General features: G+C 39.7%; 4 protein-coding genes across 4 annotated transcripts; 2 read left to right on the top strand and 2 right to left on the bottom strand.

The window, feature by feature from the left end:
* Positions 1–6,185: 6,185 nt before the first annotated feature.
* aldh7a1 (aldehyde dehydrogenase 7 family, member A1) lies at positions 6,186–9,584 on the bottom strand. Its single transcript, XM_068743427.1, has 3 exons — positions 9,543–9,584; positions 8,820–8,867; positions 6,186–8,342 (listed from the first exon to the last, which is right to left on the bottom strand). Exon 3 carries the CDS (start codon positions 8,340–8,342, stop codon positions 6,714–6,716), a length of 1,629 nt encoding a protein of 542 aa, XP_068599528.1. The 5' UTR covers positions 8,820–8,867; positions 9,543–9,584; the 3' UTR covers positions 6,186–6,713.
* Positions 9,585–9,814: 230 nt separating this feature from the next.
* actl6a (actin-like 6A) lies at positions 9,815–16,516 on the top strand. The gene is made up of 14 exons (XM_068743141.1): positions 9,815–9,839; positions 10,905–10,981; positions 11,897–12,071; positions 12,782–12,882; positions 13,072–13,169; positions 13,277–13,371; positions 13,905–14,011; positions 14,141–14,230; positions 14,311–14,372; positions 14,773–14,887; positions 15,022–15,102; positions 15,249–15,344; positions 15,450–15,536; positions 15,881–16,516. The coding sequence occupies exons 1-14, from the start codon at positions 9,815–9,817 to the stop codon at positions 15,959–15,961; spliced, it is 1,290 nt and encodes a 429-aa protein (XP_068599242.1). The 3' UTR covers positions 15,962–16,516.
* mrpl47 (mitochondrial ribosomal protein L47) lies at positions 16,045–19,060 on the bottom strand. The gene is made up of 7 exons (XM_068743144.1): positions 18,930–19,060; positions 18,418–18,566; positions 18,230–18,290; positions 18,053–18,149; positions 17,703–17,833; positions 17,085–17,180; positions 16,045–16,971 (listed from the first exon to the last, which is right to left on the bottom strand). Exons 1-7 carry the CDS (start codon positions 19,058–19,060, stop codon positions 16,848–16,850), a joined length of 789 nt encoding a protein of 262 aa, XP_068599245.1. The 3' UTR covers positions 16,045–16,847.
* Positions 19,061–19,269: 209 nt separating this feature from the next.
* On the top strand, positions 19,270–21,730 carry ndufb5 (NADH:ubiquinone oxidoreductase subunit B5). Its single transcript, XM_068743413.1, has 6 exons — positions 19,270–19,419; positions 20,038–20,120; positions 20,247–20,313; positions 20,413–20,474; positions 21,071–21,177; positions 21,519–21,730. Exons 1-6 carry the CDS (start codon positions 19,302–19,304, stop codon positions 21,637–21,639), a joined length of 558 nt encoding a protein of 185 aa, XP_068599514.1. The 5' UTR covers positions 19,270–19,301; the 3' UTR covers positions 21,640–21,730.
* Positions 21,731–21,911: the final 181 nt, after the last annotated feature.

Genomic DNA, 21,911 nt, shown 5'->3' with positions numbered 1-21,911 from the left:
TGCATTAAAAATATTTATATGTAAAGAATCACAATAGCAAATGGAGCCAGACCCGTGCGAGTTCACTTTCTAGAAACTCCCATGTAGCCCTCGAGTTGGGTGCCAAACCCCAAAATGCAGCGCTTTGCCCATTCGTACCGCCTCACTAATGTGTAGCTTGAAGTCCGCATTTGTCTGCACTTTTTAGAATGTGTGTGTCATAAAGTTCCTTAGAATTCCTTTTTTTTTTTTGCATCTAAAATAAGGCATGGACAACAAATCATGTATTGTAACATTATCCAAGATCACCAACCACAGATGTATTTTGTTGGTCCCCAACAAGATTTAAAAAGCATGCATTTGATCAGTTTATCATTATTTACTTCTTTCACAGAACTGGCATTACTGTGTTGAATGAACTGGTGACGGTGGAACTTATGATCACAGGTTTCACTAAACCCACACCAGGTAGTTGCATAATTTCAAGTACTTCCTTCCCAAATTACAAGAACTGGATAGGGCATATTTTGAGAATCGTTTTGGACATCCAGTAAGTAAGAAATTACCCATTGGCATTTAAGTTTCTTCTTCTGAAGTGGGTTGGACATGTAACAAGGAAGAATGGAAAGAACTGTATTTCTATTGCTTTCATTTGCTAATTCAACAGAACAGTGGCACAAAGGGCATGGGATCATCAAACTAGTAATGATACCAATATGACTAAATTCAACGGCTCGGTTCGCATGGTCAGAGTCATACTCTGAGGGTCAAGCATCAATGGACTATTGCTTTTGGCTGCAATGCTCGGTCTGTGTCTCGTCTTCATCGGTTCACCTACCACCTGATGTACAACCGAAAATTCACAGAACCACAAGGAGCTGAATTTAATGTGTTACAGTCCAAAACCAAATGAGACTGAAAATCAACAAATCCTCACGTGTTCCAGGCCAGGACCGGACGGTGGTTAGCATTACAGATTGATTCCCAATTGACTTAAACGATTAAGAGACCAAGAAATATATTGCCAATTAATTTTCTGTCTATTGACCTGGGATATTATTTATTAAATCATGCTTGTTTTAGAACCATTTCAGTGCTTTATGGATTTCTATACATTTTGCACTTATATATTTATAATTTAAGACTATTGTTGACAATCCATCTGCTTCATTTCAAATCTCACTTTGCCTAATACAAACATGCAATCTCATTACCTCATCCAAGCAAGTCATGCAAGGACGGGGTGGTGTTCTTTTTGGGACATTGCAAAATAGTGCTTGTAGGACAATTGTTTTTTTTTTTTTTCCAATTATGCATAAACCTTTTTGACGGATTTGCATGAAACTAGGTCATTATTTTCTAAAATTATCTAAATAGGTGGTTTATTCATACGACAGCACTTGCCTAAACTGGTCCTGTTAATGAAGCATTCTGAAAAGTACTAGCTAATAGTAGTGGCACGTATATTTAATAAAACTGGAGGGTGCCACACAAACACAAAAGGGAAATGTCGTGCATGAAACGCGAACGGATGAGTGAATGGCCTCCTAAATAAATGTTTTGCGCCAGCAGTTCCGCCTTAGAATCATTTGACAGCCTGTAAAAAGGCCGCGTTTGGCTGGCAGTGAATATTCTTCTTGGAAGAAAAACAGCGCAGGGGCAACAGTGGTATCAAGAGCTGCTCGCAGCACTGCAAATGTTAAAGGTCACAGACATTTTAGCATCCAGCCCTGGATATAAGCTACACGCATCCACCGTGAGCAAAGCAGGAAGCAGTCAGGAAGAGACAGCAAAAACAACAAGACAAGACTATTCGTCCTTACCTGAAGCAGGGCTTTTTTTTGGCGCTTTCCGTCTTCCTTCTTGAGTTAAATAGATCCGTTTTCATACGACGACCATGGCAACAACCGTGACAAAAATCGTAAGGGGTGACGCGTTAAATTTTAAAACAATTTACTCGGTTCAAAGAGACGGGAGCGAGTGAAACTCGGGTCGGCGAAGACTAAATTTTTTACCAATGCAAGCTAATCACCACACCCATGAAAGTGGGAACATGGCAACAGCCTGCTCAGAGGGGTGGGCGGTGTTGAATTAATTATTATTTATAGAATATATGAGGAGTAAGAACTAATAAAATATAAAAAAAAACCTTGTTCTACATTTTTATATGATTGTTGATACTTTATTAAAAACAGTAACGACATTTTCTAACCTTGGTGAAGCGTGTGAAATAAATTGTGTAACCTCCGGGCGAAATGGTATCGTCTATCAGCCCCCTCAACAAAAAGGAACCGATTGAGATACAGGAAACAAATACTAGACCTATGAAACCCGTAGTAGCTGTAGTCGTGATTTGAATGGACTTCACATCAAGGGAAGCTACTTTCTGATCAAAAACTACAATCTTTTATTTGATTGCATAAAAAAATATACTGAATAAACTATGGAAGGTATTCAATATTCATATTAAACCTAGAGTTGAGGGAAGTATAGTATTTTTTAGATTACTTTACAAATGCATTCTTTCAACCTTTGTAATAGTGTGCATTGTTGAAAGGTTATCGGCGTGAGGTTATTTCTTTTTTTTCTTGTTTATTTTGCATCTAAAACAGCATATAAATTCAAAATGTTTCATAGTTTACACCAAAATGCAATTAAAAACGGTTTATTACTGTATTTGGATCTGCATTTAACATCATATGCCAACTACCACCTTCATATGCCTGATTAGTTTCATCAAGATCCATATAGTATCATCTGAGAACTAAAGGAAATTTGCATCAAAGTCCAGTCCATTCTTTATCAAGCCTCATTAAAATCAATTTAATGTTTATGTAATTCTGCTGACTAACAAACGGACAAATGGACAAGTGAAAGCAACTCGCTTTTAGAGGTACAAATTAGAAAATCAATTGAAGTTAATTAGCAATGGTTTTGATATGTTTTGATGAAATAATTTTGCAAATACATTTTCTCTTTCTAGTGCAAATATGAGCATTTTCTCCTTCATCTGTCTTCTATGATAGTGAAATTAATATTGGGTAGATGGATAGAATAAAATATTTCAGGATGTCATTACATGCTCTGGGAGCATGATTTGACGACAGAATTTTATTGGTATTGCTTATGACATTTTGTTGACTGAATAATTATTCCATACTCATTAAAATAGTCCTCAGGTTATTTATTTGTTACATGCATAATATACCCCCCCTGTAAGGTTTGAATTGTTTCAGGAGGCAGCTGTGCCAAGTCTCACTCCAGCACTGCACATTTGGCTTGCAGTAGGTTCATTGAAAAGGATCTCTCTCCATTAGGACAGGATGAATTTTTAATAGGGCCAATGAAAGGAAGCAGTGGGATAGACTTTTCCATATCTCCGCACGAGTCGCAATCAATGGAGGGAAGATGAAAGTTGCCAAGCTCTTGGTTTCCTTTCAAAGTGGCATGGGGTCAGATTAAGTCTAATTGAATTCACACACAGCAGTAGTTTAGGTGTGTCAGACCAATGTCTCCCTAAATATATTGTGAGGATAAGGACTATCTTGGTAGCAGAAATATACACATTATTTTGATTGATTTCTCTGAAGTGCACCTGAGAAATATGCTGTTCTTAAATTATAAGACATCAGCAAATACAGAAGTGTACATATTGTGATAATTGTCAAGTCACAGGTTTTTACCATAATGAGTGTGATGACATCATTTTGAGTCGTCATAGCAGTATTCTTCAGCCTTTCTAGACCAAGAATATTTAATCTGCATAAGAAGAGAATCAACTCTTCCGCTTTGCTTCAGGTGGGTAAAAACATAAATTCTTTAGCCAGTTTAGAATCAGAGTCAAGGTGTCCAAAAAGCACATGCTTGGCCAATCAGGTGCCTTGGTCCATTGCTTGGCAACCAAGAGGGGAGGGACAAAGCAAATTTACTCTGTAACAATAGCACATCAATAGGCTTCTGTTTGGAAAGAAAAGACACACATGTTGGCGAGGCTATAAATAGCCCCCTGGAGCCTGAAATGGATATCCTACACAATGTTTCAGTTTTTCTGTCAGAGGAAACATTTTGAAACATGGGTTGTGAAAAACTTACTCAAGTTAAAGGTCAGAAACATGCAAGTGGTCGAATCAAATTACTGTATCTGAATTGAGGTAGTTGTAGTTTAAGAGGTATAATGGGAGCTACCGGTAATCAAATTGTTTTTAATACAAAAAGGCTCCACTCTAATGTCAAAATGTGTATTTGTAAGAAGCAGTTTTCTTCATCCTCATCATGGTTGCCATCTGATATTTTGCAAAATGTAAAATTACAATGGCCACTGACGCAATGATAAACATGAATGCACGATAACAATAAATATTGTGCATTGACAAGAGGGAATTGAATGACTATTGTGAACACCTTGGATAATGTATGATCTTTTCACTACATACACTACACTTCATATAATCTCATCACAACTGTGGCATACACATTTGTCTTTTGTGTAAATTGAACAGCAGAGCACAATGTGGCCAAGAATAGATCCATCATGTCCAATCCAGTTTCACGGGACTGCTCAGAAATGAGCCCAATACGTGGGCGATCAAATCAAGTGGAGATAATGGGATGTCAATCTGAAGCAGCTCCTCTGTGCCTATTTTTATCTGCACATTCCCATTTTTTTTGCCCACATGTGGTTAAGCACCCCAATAACCTCTATATCTATGTTTCCACTGTATCAAAGGCAATTAAAATGTGTAGCAACAGTAAAACCTTAAAGGGCGTTATCAGGGCTGTCTTATCCAACAGACATCTCCCGGAGAGGCTGGCCGTTGCCAGGGTAACCCTCACAAATGGCAGCTGACGTCAAGAAGATAGGAGAAATACCAGGGAGAGCCAGAGCTGCGATATGCATAATGGTTTATTGAAAAAAGGCCCCTCTAGAAGAGTGTAAAGTGACTTAACTTACCGTTGCCCTTTATTCGCTATCTCTATCCGATGTGAAAAGTGTCGTAGTTTTACTTGCTGACTAGCACAGCTTCTGAAATTTAGACATCATGAATTTAACACTGCTGTTGATCTCATCAGGACGCATTGTTCCCCAGGTTGGACCATGTCCCCCAGATTGGATTGTGTCACCATCATTTTTTCATCTAAATGTGAAAGCAAAACTGACTCCTACTTTATTTAAAACAAAGGCTGTATTGGAAACTGTGCAGCATCTTACCAAGTTTGAGAAATCAGGCACTTGACCCGTACAGATTGGTCAAGTAACACGGATTAAAAGCAGCATTCATGAGTGTGTTCTCAGAAGTGACAGCTGCAGATCATGTGTAGGTCCAAATTGTAACGACCAGCACGTGGTTCTGTCCACCGTCTGGATCTTGTCTAGACCTTTGTCTTTCATTCTACCTGAAACCCAGATACAACTCTCGATGCATAAACTGGATATACACTCTTCACTGCTTTGATTTGTACACAGCTTATAGTGGAATTTAAGATCATCTATTGGTGTTCGGTGAGAGATACTATTCCACAGTATAGAAAGTTACTATGTGCTTAATATCAACTTCCATTTTTTGGTCAAAATATACAATACATGTTCTGATTTACCCTCACTGGAATTTTAATATTTTGCTGTGACAGCGAATCACAGATGAATGAGTCCAGAGGAAACACAGGACAATACACACTCCAGAAACTCAGAATGTAAAATATCAATTACAGCTTCTGTACCTTTTTCCAGAGATGAGATGAGAGGAAGTCAATGTTTTCTGCTTATGTCCCAAATGGCATGGATTACAAATTTTACAACACAGCACTGTTGTTTCAGTTCTTCATCTCTCCTGAGTGTAGATGCTGCGGGGAGGAGCAGCGGATGGAGAGAGACAGAGCTGGAATAAGAGGTGGAGAGCTGCTGAGTGGAAGGGTGAGCATATGGAGGGAACCAAGGATGCAAGATGCAGAACTTCTGTTGAAGAGATCATGCATTTGTCCAGTATGATAGTTTATTATAAAATGTTACACAAATTCTCTGTGACAAACCAGTCACAGTAGATGTTCCAGAATTATTTGACGGCAATCGATTGCACTTAAGCTTTATTTTCAAAAAAATGCAGTAAATTTTATACTGTATATATTTTTTACGTGTGCTATAGCTTTGTCTTCCGAGCTCCTGCAACACCAATCTTCTATTGCGGGGTTAATGAAAGGTATCTTATATTGTACACATTGAAATTAAAACCACTAGTTCTGCATTAGAGCTGTGCTCATCCTCCAGGCCACAGGTTTGGAATAACACATCTGACAGACAAACAGCCTTTACAGTATTATCTTTTTAATAGCATGAAAAACACAGGAAACTTTATGACAATTATAGGCAGTCTATAATGAAAAGATGACATGTTTTTTTCACACATTTATAATAACCATTCCAGTCAAATTTGTTTGACAGTATCAAGAATTATTCTAGATTATCCAAATCCCAAACTTATCTCAAAGTGCTTAAGGAAAAGTGACCTATAAGCCATCGTAAGAACTCTTGGCTAACCGATTTTCAACCCCATTCTAGAGAAACACATTTAACGCAACTATTAGAAAATAAACCCAGCACAAATATATACTTTTCCCCTCAGAATTGCAAGTACTCTGCTTTAATGTCATAATGTAACGATTCATCTCTAACATCTGATAGGCAATTTCTGTTGCATTCGGCCTCATCATGTGTTTCAGGAAGAAACTACGTGAAGGATTCATTCAAACTTGATTCCCTGGGCCAGAGGGAGATCCTTGCTGTAGTTTATTGTGCAGGTTGAACGCCTCATATACTGTTTCCATGAGTCACTTCCAGACTCTCTTCCACCGCCTGTGTGTTTCTCTCCTCCGAAGGCTCCTCCGATCTCAGCACCGCTCGTAGGAATGTTGACATTCACAATACCGCAGTCAGATCCTTTAGGTCCCAACCAGCGGAAAATGCGACCCAGATCTTTGGTGAAGATGCTGCTGGTCAGACCCTGATCGACCTCGTTGTTCCAAGCAAAAGCCTCATCTTCTGTCTTGAACTTCAGGACATACAGTATAGGGACGAAGGTTTCGGTATGGACAATGGGAGCATCGTGAGGAAGATCAGTGAAGATGGTGGGCTCCACGTAATTTCCAGGTCTGTCAATTATCTTTCCACCACAGACCAGAGTGCCACCTTGCTGCTTCGCCTGGTCAATAGCCGCCAGATACTGCTCTACAGCTTGTTTGGTGTGAAGAGGCCCATACAAAGTGTCGGATTCTCCAGGGTCTCCAATGCGGACTTGTTTGTAGGCCTTGGCGATCCTCTCAACCACTGTGTCGTGAACACTCTCATGCAGCATCAGCCTCCTGGTTGTGGTACAGCGCTGGCCGGCAGTTCCCACAGATGCAAAAACAGTAGAGGGCACCGCAAGATCAAGGTCAGCATCCTCAAACACAATGATAGCATTGTTTCCACCGAGCTCCAGCAGTTTACGGCCAAATCTTTCTTGCACCGTCATGGCTACCATCTTACCGACACGTGTACTGCCAGTGAATGAAAGCAGATCCACGCGCTTATCCTTTGCCATGGCTGTGCCTATATCAGCACCTCCGCAGGTCATAGAGCAGATGGCGCCGGGCAGATTGTTCCGCTCCAGCACCTCAGCTACAATCTTGGTAACGGCAACACTTGTGAGAGGCGTGGTTGGAGCCCCTTTCCAGAGGCAGACATTGCCACAGGTTAAAGCAATTGCATTGTTCCAGCCATAGACAGCCACGGGAAAGTTAAAGGCGGTGATGACACCAACAAGACCAACTGGGTTCCATTGTTCAATCAGAGCATGGCCTGGTCTTTCGGAAGGCAGAATGGGTCCCCCGATCATTCTAGAGAGACCGACAGCATAATCACAGATATCAACATACTCCTGCACCTCTCCCACTCCTTCAATGTAGATCTTGCCCATTTCAAGAGATACCAGGCTGCCGAGCAGGTTAATCTTCTTTCTCAGCTCATGCCCAATTTGCCGCACAATCTCGCCTCTTTTGGGAACAGGGACATCAGCCCACATCTTCCAAGCCTCTTTTGCCTTCTGGACCGTTTCTTCATAATCTGACAAAGCTGCCTGAGTTACTCTGGCAATTGGCTCATTGTTGACAGGACAGTACGATGTAATGACTTCCCCACTTCCACCCCAGCTCCCATTGTAGACACCAGGGTTGTCCTCAGACAAGCCCAGCTCTTTCATCCAGGAGTATTTGGGCTGGCTGATAAGGAGGCTCGACATGGCTGCTGACTGGTGGCAGCGAAGTGATGAAAGCTTATTTCTCAAGAGAAGCCTGCTGTGCTTTCCAATGGTCAGGGTGAGGCAACGCTGCATCTGTGCTGGAACATATCGGTTAATAATTAATTATAAGTGAATGTTTAAGAAGGTTGAAGAACAGAATTTGACAAGTTTAAGGACATATTTGATAGAAAAATTGTGAACGACATCCATCAATCTTCCTGGCCTCACACAATGATCTACATACATATTCTCATTTTATCCAATTAACATCAGAAATTCTTAATATTACTAAAAAGAGGACAGGCAGCAGATAATGTCCACCTTTGAGAACCCTGACCCAAACAATGACTGACAGAAAGAATTAAAATGCTAGGTTATTCATTTTTTAACTGCTTATCCTGTGTAAAAGGGGTGGTGGCAGGGGCGGGTGGGTGCTGGACCCAATCCCTGCGGACTTCAAGTTCAAGTGAGTTCAAGGTTGGGTAAAAACTCACCAGGGCTACACAGAGAAAAGCAAATAATCAATCACACCGACACATCTAGCTAATCTAGAGTTATCAATTCACCTACATTGTATGTATTTTGGTGACGGGAAGAAGCCGGAGTTACTCGAGAAATCTGAGGAAGACACAGGGAGAACATTAATAATTAACACAGAATAGTCTTCAGCTTCAGGTTGATTCAAGAAATTGTTAAACAAAACAAGATTAAACAATTGTGTGTATATTCCATTTATGTACACACAATAGGGCAACCGCACGATGCCCTTATCTCATCAAATAAAAATAAAATAAAATGCAGTGAATATGAAAATAAACAGCAGAAACCACGAGTAAAACAATACATGATGGACTTACGAGATGCTTCTTGATAAATCGGTAGCTCTGTGCATTTAATAAAAAAAAACTCTGACTTTCTAAATTTAGCACGTCAGAGAAGCGCAGGTAGGCCCATCCACTATTTCTCATTACGCCATTAATCCAACTTTGTCACTACTCGGATACATTTTTGATTCGGGTATATTTGATCTATTAAACTTTTAGTGAAACATTACAGATTAACATACATCGAAAGGAATAATAAAAACGATGCATTTTTGCAACTTTTTACACATTAGAATAGAATTTTGCAGCCATGATATGGTGTTTAAATGCATCGCGTCTGACCGACGGTGACTCAAGGTCCCGCCGTCATAACGCCTTGATGCTGTTAGCGCTGTACGTTCACTCCAAGCGGTCCAGTTTTAAACAATTAATAGTCCGTTTAGACAATTCTAGCCCGATTCGCACTCACTTGAACGTCAAGGACTCAGGTTGACGACTCCCAAGAATAGACGACGATCAGCGACGACGCATGCGTACACGTGTCTTTTATTAATATTGCGTCACAAGCGCGACGGAAGTGAGAACGCTGAGCTGCATTCTGATTGGACAGCTACCCACAAGCGGTGGAACGCCTGCTTGGCTCGTTTATGCTAACATATTTCCTTTGTTGTGACGGAGAGGAGGCTGAGATTTTGCCGCAACAGACTTACTTTTATAGTTGCTATTCAGATTTTTTAAACAATGAGTGGCGGAGTGTATGGAGGCGGTGAGTGGGGATTTCTTTGCATTAAACGAAACCTGTCCACGCTGTTATGACGCTTTATTTATTTATTTTAAAGCATTGTTAGCTAACCTAGCTATGCTAGCCGTGTTAACGCATAGCTGCATTCTTGCTAGTATTTTTAATGGTCTGGTGTCAGAGAATGTATGTACTTATCAATTCATTTGGAAAAAAAACATATAACTGATTCTGGTACTGGGTTGCTTGCAAGTAAAGGAGGGTCAGTTTACTGGTCTTTTGATCACAACCTTCCCTGTTTGTGCTAACTTAATTCTCCAAACAAATGTTTTATGCACTTTTCCTTTCTGCCTTTCACATTTTTTTTTCAGAATGTATAAAATTTACATGAACACTTAAATGATGTACCGTTAGCAAAGAACCCGTGGTTAAAGATCTCCCACCTGTCTCCACCCTGTTTGTCTATCTCATCCTGTAAGCAGATGTACTTAGTTTTTCTTAGGGGGTTATAATTTGAAGGTCAACTATGTGAATATTGCTTATAGGGTCAATTATTAGAAAAAGGATTGAGAATTGATCTCTGTGAGTGTTGTTTAAGCCAAACAGTGCCTTTGTAACATACATGTAAATGCACACATTACACGAGACGACCTCAATCGTCTCAGCCGCTTGTGGGTCACGGCTGTTGCTGGAGTCTATCCCACCTGAGAAGCAGGATACACCCGCCTACGCGTCGTGGGGCCACACATAGACAGACAACCACACACAGCTCACACCCGCACCTATTGACAATTTGGGGTGATAAATTTCATGCTTTTTGAGTTGGGAGGAAACCGGAGAGCTCAGAGAAAACAGACGCAGACATGGGGATAACATACAAACTCCACACAGATAGGAATCGAACCTGGTTACTTCTTGCTGTGAGGCAACAGTGCTACCCACTATGAAACATTTGCTTAAGAAAGTACTATGTATGCAATACTTTCAGTAATCAATCATCTGTTCCCGGTAACATTCCCAACATTTCCTGAAAATGTAATAAAGATCCGTCCGTAACCTTTTGAGTTACCTTGCTCTTTATCATTTTTGCAGATGAGGTGGGTGCTTTGGTGTTTGACATTGGCTCCTACTCTGTGAGAGCTGGATACGCAGGAGAAGACTGTCCCAAGGTAAAAGGTTTTTCTCATGGCCTGATTTATGCATCGCATATCCTTCTGTCATCTTAATCTTCCCTTCAGGCTTATATCAATGTCATGAAATTAGGGCTGTCACCCTGGAGACAGACAGCAGAAATTGAGATCAGGTTGTGCTGGAGTACTGGTTTGGATTTGTCTGTCTGTTTGAGTAAGATATCCAAGTACAGGAAATGAGCGTATCATTTCTCTTTTATATGTATGCTTTATAATGCAAGATCTTGCCCCCCAACCAACCCAAAACCTTCCTGTTTGTTTTCAAATATATTTTGCAGTCTGGACATATGCATCATCATAATCATTAAAAAAGCTCATTTGTTGAAAAAGTATTGATGAAAGCATTGATTTGGATTGAGGTTACCAGTTGTTACCAAAATTGATTAATTTTTGGGCTGTTGAATTTAGTCTATAATGTAAAACAAGCAGTATGTCCATTGATTGGTCGGGTATTTTGTTTGCAAGTGGGGTGCTTTTCTAGTTTGGAACATATAATGTCCACATTTGGTTTGTCGAATGCTAAAGTTGTAATGGGTCTTTTTAAAAGAGAATATTATGACAAGATTAAGTAATTTTTGACAACTAATCACTTTCGTGGTTCAGGTATTTTGCATGCTTACTCAATGCCAAACGTGTTTTGGCCATTTTTGATCATATTAGAAACATCTATGATTTCCTTAGCATGAGTCAAAGTATAAAAAAACCAAATTGGAACACAAACAAGTAAGTAGGTCTTGTTTGTGTACGATGAATCAGCTCAGATATACATACAGTATATATATTTGTCAAAATGTTATTGCTTGTCATGGGATCAAGTTTATATTTAAGGATTTATATTGACATTTGTTCCTGTGATTGATATTATATTTTATATTTTTATTTGGATCCTCTCAGGCGGATTTCCCCACTGTGATAGGTGTGACGCTTGACCGAGAGGATGGCAGCACACCCATGGAGACAGATGGTGACAAGGGCAAGCAGAGTGGCACCACATACTATATAGACACCAACCAACTGAGAGTACCGAGAGAGAACATGGAAGTCATGTCCCCGCTTAAGAATGGCATGAGTGAGTGGCATTGTTTTAAGCGTCAGTGTTTTTAGCAGCCTTTATTGTGTTAAATATCAAGAGGGCAGTAAGAGTAGTAGAGCGAGTAAAGTACAATTTTGTAACGGATTGATCAGGTTACACAGGAATCAAATTTGAAATGTACACGATTCAGAGCCCATGAACATATGTGATTTTATGTGTATGTATTTTACCCCCCCACCCCATGAACAAAGTGAGAGAGCTATAGGAATAGGTTCAGTCCATCCAAGGTGCCACACTTTCTTACCAGAGAAAGTTTAAATTGTCTCACTTTTACATTTTAGTCTGCTCTGACCGAACTGATGCTGCTCATCAGAATCTGGTCTGGTGGAGTTTGGCTGTGAGGCTATTTGGAGACGAGTGTGACACCACACATAATTGCAGGAGAGGAACGGGCTCCCTCGGAGGACTGACCTGGAACATTAGTGCCTGGTGCTTAATTTATTATCTAAAAAAACTCAACATTGCTCTATTTTCTTCCCCATCTGACCCATAGATGATGATGATGATTATTATTATTAAATATGCATTTATTTGTCATATATATGGGGCGACAGTGGCTCAGTTGGTTGGGCCTTGCCAGGAGAATACAAACTGGAGAGAGGCAAAGCTGTTGAGTTATTTAAATGACTTTTCTGTTTGAAGATGTTGACATTTATCAAACACTTGATTTGTTTTGCTATTTAAAGTTGAGGACTGGGACAGCTTCCAGGCCATTTTGGATCACACCTATAAGATGCACTTCAAGTCTGAGCCCAGCCTACATCCAGTGCTTATGTCAGAGGCATCGGTGAGTTAGCATTGGTTACAGGCTGGACTCTGAACAACACTGGTTACTGAATGAAGAATAATTGCTCCAAGCAGTGAAATGCAAATATTTTGTGTCCTGCTCTGTTCACTATCACCTAGTGGAGACTCCCATGTTCGCAATACTCTGTTGTTGAATGTAAACTGTCTGTTTTGTGTTTTGTGTCTGCAGTGGAACACCCGAGCAAAACGAGAGAAGCTAACGGAGCTGATGTTTGAACATTACAATATTCCTGCATTCTTCCTTTGCAAATCTGCTGTACTATCTGCGTATCCGTCTCTAGCGTGCGTGTGCGTGTGCACGTTTGTTTGTTTGTGTTGTGTGAGAGAGAGAGGCTGAGAAAAAAGAAGAAAGTTCCTTTACTTTAGTGTCTCAGCTTTGCCAATGGGCGGTCGACAAGTTTGGTCTTAGACAGTGGAGCCACACACACCACAGCAATTCCAGTGCATGACGGCTACGTCCTCCAACAAGGTGAACACTTATCATTCATTATTGGTGATCATTTGACAATCTACCTGCACATTTTTCTTGATCTATAAATGAACACGTTAGGGATTCGTATAAATGAGGCATGTGTTCCTCTTATGGTGCCATCTGCTGGTTGGAGATTAGATTTCTTGTTTGCCAAACCAGCTGTTCCTTCAAATGTTCTGTTATTAACAACCTCTGTCACCATCTTGAGATATTGTTGGTGCACTGTAAATTACTCTTGCCCATTGTGTTTGTTAAAATAATTCCTATCTTTGACTGTATATTGTGCATGATACACGGGTTTCAGTATCAAACTAAATCATGATTTAAACAGTAATACGGTGCTCTCTGGTGAGTCAGCGATGTAATGAAACAAAAACACGAGAATGGGTCAACCGATTGGTTAGCTTAGGGAACTTGCAATCATAAAAGAGGCATTATGATCTTCAAATTAAATGAGTTTAAAAGGACGAGTGTGGTTGCATCATCATGGATGAGATTTACTGGTATTCTTAAATGTATTTATTTGACAGGGATTGTCAAGTCACCTCTGGCTGGAGACTTCATGAGCATGCAATGCAGGGAGCTTTTTCAGGAATTAAGTTGTGAAATAATCCCTCCATACATGATTGCATCAAAGGTATGATCTTTGCTCTGAATACTAAATTAATCTTATAGCTGTAATTGAATATTTAAAAAAAAAACTATATTGGTTCTCATTGTCATCGCTCATACCAGAAAATGTCACCAAAAGTGTTTATTATTGCAGGATCCTGTGCGGGAAGGATCCCCAGCCAGCTGGAAGAAAAAAGAGAAACTACCTCAAGTCACTCGATCATGGCATAACTACATGTGTAATGTAAGCAACAAACACTCCTGCTTGAGCTGTTTGTATTTGTTTTGTTTTACTAAACGCTATACCAACTTCCCTGTTTGCAGTGTGTGATCCAGGACTTCCAGGCGTCTGTGCTGCAGGTCTCAGATTCACCGTACGATGAACAGTAAGAGCATTGCTTGGAATTTATTGTTCTTTCCATTATATAGATGTACTGTATGTTTTACTCTAAATAAACAGATGCCCAGTATCTGGCTTTATGTGGATCAGGAACACAGCAGTGCAGTTTGTAGATTCAGAATTCAGAATTATATCACTCTAGTTTATTTCATAAATATCGTAAATGCCAGATGTACACGATCCTTTACTTTATCCTCAAATATTACTAATACATTTTATGCTTGGGGTCAATCTGACCACAGGAATTTTTTGCCTCCAGAAAATGATTTGAAATTGTTTCCCATGTTTTTTGTTGTAGTCAGGCACTTACTTAATACTTAAATAGCCCATTGCTAGTGAAACTGCCATCTTCGTCGTAGTCCATGTAACTCCTTCTCTTTTATCAGGGTTGCAGCACAGATGCCCACTGTACACTACGAGCTACCCAATGGCTACAACTGTGACTTTGGGGCTGAGAGGCTGAAGATCCCAGAGGGGCTGTTTGATCCCTCCAATGCCAAGGTGTGTGTGTGTGTGTGTCTAAATTTATTCAACCATTTAATACTGCTCTAAATGAAGACATTTATTTTATCAGGGTTTAGAATGTGTTGCTTTCCATGTTTTTCATGTCATGCAGTTTGCTCTGGTTGCTTTAGGGCTTGTCTGGAAACACCATGTTGGGAGTTGGCCACGTGGTGACTACTAGCGTGGGAATGTGCGACATTGACATCCGACCGGTAATTATTTGTACATTTCAAACACTGGTTGCACTGTTTTATTAATGGCTGAACTATGTGACACTGACACTTTTTTATGTACCGGTATCTTTAATTCATTCAATTGGAATAACATTTTAATTCCTGGGCTGGCTGTTGTTTATTAGGGTCTTTATGGCAGTGTGGTGGTGACTGGAGGGAACACTCTCATTCAGGGCTTCACTGACCGACTGAACCGAGAACTCTCCCAGAAGACCCCTCCCGTGAGTTACTACACTTCCTTATATTTTCTTAACAATTTTTCCAGCTTAATTATGAGACTTCAAATTCAGTGAACACTGTATGTTCACTGTATCTGTGATTTACAGAGCATGAGGCTGAAGCTGATAGCCAACAACACAACGGTAGAGCGCCGTTTCAGTGCCTGGATAGGAGGCTCCATCCTAGCATCACTTGTAAGGGCACACAGAAGTTAAATATGCTATATGCACATTGAATTTCTTCATTTTTGTTACATCTTGTGTCGTTTTTTTATTCTGCTTGAACCTACTTGAATTTTCCGTTACAATTACCTGCATTTTCTGTTATTGTTTAACTGTATGTTGTACTACGCACCGGGCGGAGCAGCGCTCCTAATCTCTTTGCACAGCCACTATGCAAAGACAATAAAGGCTTTCTATTCTATTCTATTCTACATCTTGAAGTTCGCATTTCCAATTTGCTTGATGTCCGTCAGTTCTCTGAATGTCTTTGAATTTATTCTTTGTTCAAGTTCAGCTTGTTTTCCTCCTTCTCCCAGGGAACCTTCCAGCAAATGTGGATCTCAAAACAAGAGTACGAAGAGGGAGGAAAGCAGTGTGTGGACAGGAAGTGTCCATAAATTCGAGATGCCCAGCAACCACCACCCTTTGTCATCATCTACCAGAAGCTCAGCACGAGTTGTTGCCCTGATGCCGGGCTCAGGAGCACCTACAGATGATTGCCATTTTGTATTTGTTTGTAAAGGATTTATTGTCAGTCAGAATTTTTTTTGCAAAGCAATCCATGACTTTATTACCATGACAAAATGAGATTTGTTTATCTGATCAACGATGGTTGAGTGTTTTTTTTCTAATACTTTTCATCTTCCAAAAAAGTTAGATTTTTTTGTATTGTCAAATGTTCAATTTTGTCCATTCCTTTCTCCGCAAGTCTCACATGGTCTAAGGGGAATTAACTATTAGAATTTTAAAACATGAAACAGCTTCCTCTGAAGTACCTCCACAGAATACTGAGTGTCAAGGCTGGTTGACATATTTGGAAGGACCTCATGTAAGAAGGGAGCATATCATCAGTCAGTCGGTTCTCACCTGTTTATTGGCAAGTGTCAACTAATGAACCCGTATTTAATCTTCACTTTGCTTGAGAAGAAATAAAAACAAACTCATTTTTGCTACATGTCTTTAATTTTTCAGTGTAATAGCCCACTTATGCACATGCATCGATTTAATTCTGCTTGGAACAGGTGTGCTTAGTCAAGAGTATCACATTACTGATTTTTAAAACACTCCAAGTTCTCCAATTTCCAAATCTCTAGTTTTTCAGAAAAAGTATACAGGAAGTGTTTCATATTGAGTATGAAAAAAGTGATCAAAACATTTCAAGTTGATTTAGCATCAACAGCTGAACAAATACATCATACTTGACACGGGGCAATAGTTTTAGGCCATCAGTTATTTAACAAACTACAGTCTTCTAATCCCAGCATATAAAACATGAAGAGGGCTTTATGTCTGGCTTGAAGAAGCAGAAACTTTCATGTGAGGAAACCTTTCCCTGAGTTTTGCCTGAGTTTCTTTCTCTAATCTGGCTTTCCTGGTCTTGTTTCGAAGAAATTTCTCAATGCGCAGCCTTTGAGACAAGAAGAAAAAAAGTGCAATTGGAAACATTTACATTTTTTTAAAGAACAGTAATTTTGCATAAATCTTGTATATCTTCAAAAAGACAACACTGCCATAACTTACCTGATGAATGGTTCAACAAACTTGGGCGTGTAGAACGTCTTTCGCTTGTATTGTCTATTCATGTACCAAGGTATGGCATACTCTTTGAACCGATACCTGAAAGTAGGAAAACAAAATCAGGCATATCAAGAGTGCACCTCTCACTTTTAATTTCCAAAGGCAAGAGGCACGGCTACATGAAAAACCAGCTAGAAGCCTGAAAGGATCTTTGACTGATGGTGGATTGAATTTTCACCCCTGCTAAGGAGTCTTTGTTTTAGTGGCTCATTGCCTCCACCAAGGACATTATGTTTTTGAGAGTGCTTGTCTGTCTGTTAGCAGGATTACAGAAAAACTTGCGGATCGATCTTGACAAAATAAAATCTCAACATGGGTCTTGGTCTAACTAAATGGGGAAAGTCCATTACATTTTGAGAGCGATCTGGACTCAAAAAGAAATCTGGATTTTCCCCCTTTACTTATAATGTAGGCTTTAAAACAATAAAGAAACACTTGTGAAATATGCTTGGTGTATAAAGGCACCAAGTTCCAGAATTCCATAGGAATCCCACAGGGGAGCCCTAAACTGTTAAGAGTGAAATTAGTGCAACATAATGAACACAGATTATCTCCCCTCACCAGTACACATATCCAAATATGTTCCTCCTCCAGGCTCCCGGTCTGCCTCTCTCCTGTCCTGTCTGCAACAGACGCAGTGCAGCCTCTCTCTCCATCACCACTGTCTCCAATCTAATCAGCGATTTGTTAATCTGGGATGAGGACGAAAGCGAGATTTATTTTAGCTACGGCTGCTTCTCGAGCACAAACATCAACCACAGAACCGGAAGCGCGACCTTTGTATCCCATCAAACTCTCCTGAAGGCTGAGGAAAGCAGTGTGTGGACAGGAAGTGTCCATAAATTCGAGACTGATCCGTGAATTCACTATGTCTCCAGTAACTGCTGAGATGTTAGCTTGAGTGCACAAACCTTTGTTAATCTTTCTGGACTTGGCATCTGAACCCTTTGCCTTATTGCTTCCTGCTGAAGTGTGAGCAGCAAGTTCTTTTCTTTCAACAACACATACCTAAGACAGAAGAAGAGCATCACTCTGCTGAAAATAGTTGCTACCCTGTGAAGCATCAACATAATTGCCACAGTTCTTACCAGAGTTTGTGTAAATCTTCATTGCTCTTTATTCTCAGTTGCATGGCGGTCCACGGTGCGCCTACAAAAATATCACGAACCAAATAAGTGGGAAGTTCTGTCATGTGTTGTGGGTACATCTGTGCGACAATGGTGCAATAACCATGTATACCATATATATATACATATATATTACTTCAGTACTTTACCTGACTTCACAGTAGACTCTCCCCAGTTCTCAGGGATGTCAAAGAATTCCTCCAGCCCTCTTCTGCTCATTGTTGTGTGAAGGCCTCGACACTGACCCACATAGCTGAAAGGAATATTCCAAGATGGCCCATTGTGCATCAACCTTTCCCTGGTGAGTGGAAGAGAAAAGGCCACAACAAGAGAAAGTCGCCTTAAAGCATTTTTCTTTGTACACCTCTTGGGTCACCTGCAGCTGGGGATTGAACCATTGCCACTCTACCTACCTCCTGAGTGACAGCTGCGTGTTACTATTACTATATTTGACGTATTCATAAGAGCCTTAGTGTTGGTTTGTCAGCTTAGACTCCTGGGTCTATAATGTGATGAACTATTTGTTCTGAAATACAGACAGCTCAACATTTTATATGAAGGTCGACCTGTACATGAGGACATAACTAATACACTCGTGTCCACCATTACTGTCCCTCGCCCGTTTGTTGTTCATCAACACTTTACAGGCTTGGGTTCCTACCTGTAAGGTTGAGACTGGAACTGTATATTTTCCGCAAAGTGACAAGTATTTACAGCTGAAGGTATTTTAACGACATTTAGAAATTGCCTGCAAAGAGTCAAAACGCGCCCCACTGATGAGGACGCCGCCATCTTTGTCGTAGTCCATCCCACAACACCCAGCATGCATTTCTCTGTGAATATGTTTTTTTCCCCAATTATTATTATTATTATTATTATTACATTTGGGCTATAATGTTAGATTTTGTGTCTACATAATAATATATTTTTTCCTTAATAAAAAGCGTATTTATCCCAAGTATGGCTATTTTTGTTTCGTTCTCTCACTAACGAATCAGAGATCGTGTTGCTAAATCGTCATCACGCAGCTGCGATGGTGGGAATGAGTGTTCTCCGGTCTGCTGCTAGCTTTGTAGCCAGACTGAGTCCTCTGAAATTTGGAAATAATACGGCAAATTTACTAACCCGAACAATCCCACGGGCCAATAATGGTAAGAAATACCGTGGTGCTTAAAGAGCGAGAAAATTCACAATAGATATGGACGGCATTTCTTTTGACCTTGCGCCGAGGCTAGTTAGCTTGCTAGCAGTTACTAGCTATGTGTTTGTTTTGCTAACAACAAACGAGTTTTTAACATAGGTCAGTAATGTAATGTTTACAAGTAGCTGCTGACTGTTCTTTCTCAGTTAGGCCACTCTTACTATGCGAAACTGTCTTCTAAAGGTATACATTTAATTTTAGTAAGTTGTCCTAGAGTTTAAATACCAGGGACATTTCAGTAAAATACTTTAGGAGCTGTTTCACCCAATGGGGTTCGAATTAAACCATTTTTCAGACGGTTTTGAAATCTCAATAAATATAGAATATTATTTTTATAAAGCTGTGCTGGTAAAAACAGTGATTTGGTTCATATTGTCCACTTCTTTTTTAAGATTAGTCTATGTTCAAGACATTGATCCAGTCTTTAAAGTAATTAAATATTGACTCTTAATAACAAATTAAAATGTTTGTAGTCTTGTAACAGGATCTTGATATTACAACGTCAGTAGAACATTAAATTATTTTTTACATGCATAGTCAAGACAGTAAACCATTATTTATGTTGCAGTGGCTGTACGGTGGGGTCACGGAAAGAAAATGTTCTTCGTCAAAGCCACTGAATATTATGACAAGAGATTTCTGAGCTTATTGGTAAGTCCGGCAATACCATTCTTATTATTATTGCGCACGATCATGAACAGCCCAAATTTGGGAGAAGCGGTTGGTAAATAATTATTTATTCAGTATTTTTTCAGTATTCCATTTTGTGTTTTCTAGCTCTATTACACACTGCTGACAGGAATTCCTGTGGCTACCATTGTCACATGTGTGAATGTATTTATTGGTAAGTGAGCATGTCTTAGTCTTTTATTTTAATGCTTTTTAATTAATACATTAGAAGACATTACTTTGTGTTGAACGTGAGTCTAATTGTGTTGTGAAGGTGAGGCGGAGCTGACTGAAATTCCAGAGGGCTACGTTCCCGATCATTGGGAGTACTACAAGGTATTAACTTTGCAACTTTGCATAGTGTGTTTTTAAGTATTGATCTGATCATGAACCCTTATTTAGGAAAGGCCTAAATGCCACCTGTATTTAACGGGACAATTTTGGGTCACAGTGCTACTTTGACCCGGATATATTTATACCGTTTTAAATGATTCAGAGAGGAATCTGGTTACATTTCTCATTTCCTTCATGCAGTAGTCAGAATAATATAAAGGTCATAATTAAAGTAATTGTTCAGGTGATGTGTGACTTCATCTAAATGTCATCTACTGAGTGTCTGTCATCTCACCATTTTCTGTCGTGACCTGATTAGGAGCAAGCATTTGACTTGCCCATTCTGAACCACTGTAGAATATAATGGAGTATTTAGAAGAAGCTGCCTCTGCAGATGTAAAGTCAATTTGATCTCATTAATGCATAATTATTTTGAGTCAATAATACTAAAAAAATGAAAACATTAATATTTTATATAATACTTTATTGCATTTCTGCAGTGAAAGCCACTGAATGCTGCACCGTGACCAAGTTATTTCTGTTTATTGGATCAAATACATGCACAGGCATTAAAAGGCTTCTTTCATGTGTCATTGAAGCACCCCATCACCAGGTGGATTGTGCGGTACGTCTATGATTCTCCAGTGAAGGACTATGAAAAGTTGATGGCTGCAATCCAAATACAGAAAGAGAAGGCAGATGCGAGGTGAGAGTTAATATTGGTGTGTAAAGGCTAGAAACCTCATGCCTCTCCATTCTGTGGTATACTGTATCAACATCTTTGAATTGATCAATATAAAGATTTAAATTGTTTGAAATTACATAATCCCATCAACCAGATTCCTGCAAATTTGATTCTGTCATCTCATAATAATTGACTCAAAACTGTATTGTTGAAGGAATGGATGTTATGATTCCTAATGTTTATTGTAAATGCATAAATATATATTAAGACTATTATTTTTTCCTCGCATAACACACACGGAAAGGGTTTTGTAAAAAGGATGTGTTGGATTTTTCTGTTTTTCTGTTTTTTGTCGTCACCAGACTTCTTCAGCTGGAGGTGCGTCGACAGATGAGGGAGAAGGGAGATGGCCCATGGTCCCATAGGAATACCATTGACAAGGGGTTAATCGACAACAGCCCGAAATCAACACCTGACAATTAATCCAGATGCTTGCCATCAGTTCGAAAAGTGATCGATGTCACTGTTTGTACATTTTATTTGCTTCCTGCATAAATAAATTGGTCTATATGTACTCTGATATTTTTATTTTCTTGGTGTCATGCTGGAAACATTATTTAACTTGAGTTGGAAAACTCGTTAAAACCTTGGGAGATTATTTTACTTGGGTTGACATTACAGCGGGTCAGTATGTACGATGCTGCCTGTGTAGATGGTTCAAGGATCAAATCTGCCAGCTGAGACACTTCCTATGG

The sequence above is a fragment of the Brachionichthys hirsutus genome, chromosome 9 (genome assembly GCF_040956055.1).
Source record: "Brachionichthys hirsutus isolate HB-005 chromosome 9, CSIRO-AGI_Bhir_v1, whole genome shotgun sequence".
Lineage (NCBI taxonomy): Eukaryota > Metazoa > Chordata > Actinopteri > Lophiiformes > Brachionichthyidae > Brachionichthys > Brachionichthys hirsutus.
The sequence above is the reverse complement of the archived record's forward strand: the minus strand, read 5'-3'. Positions and strand labels throughout refer to the sequence as shown.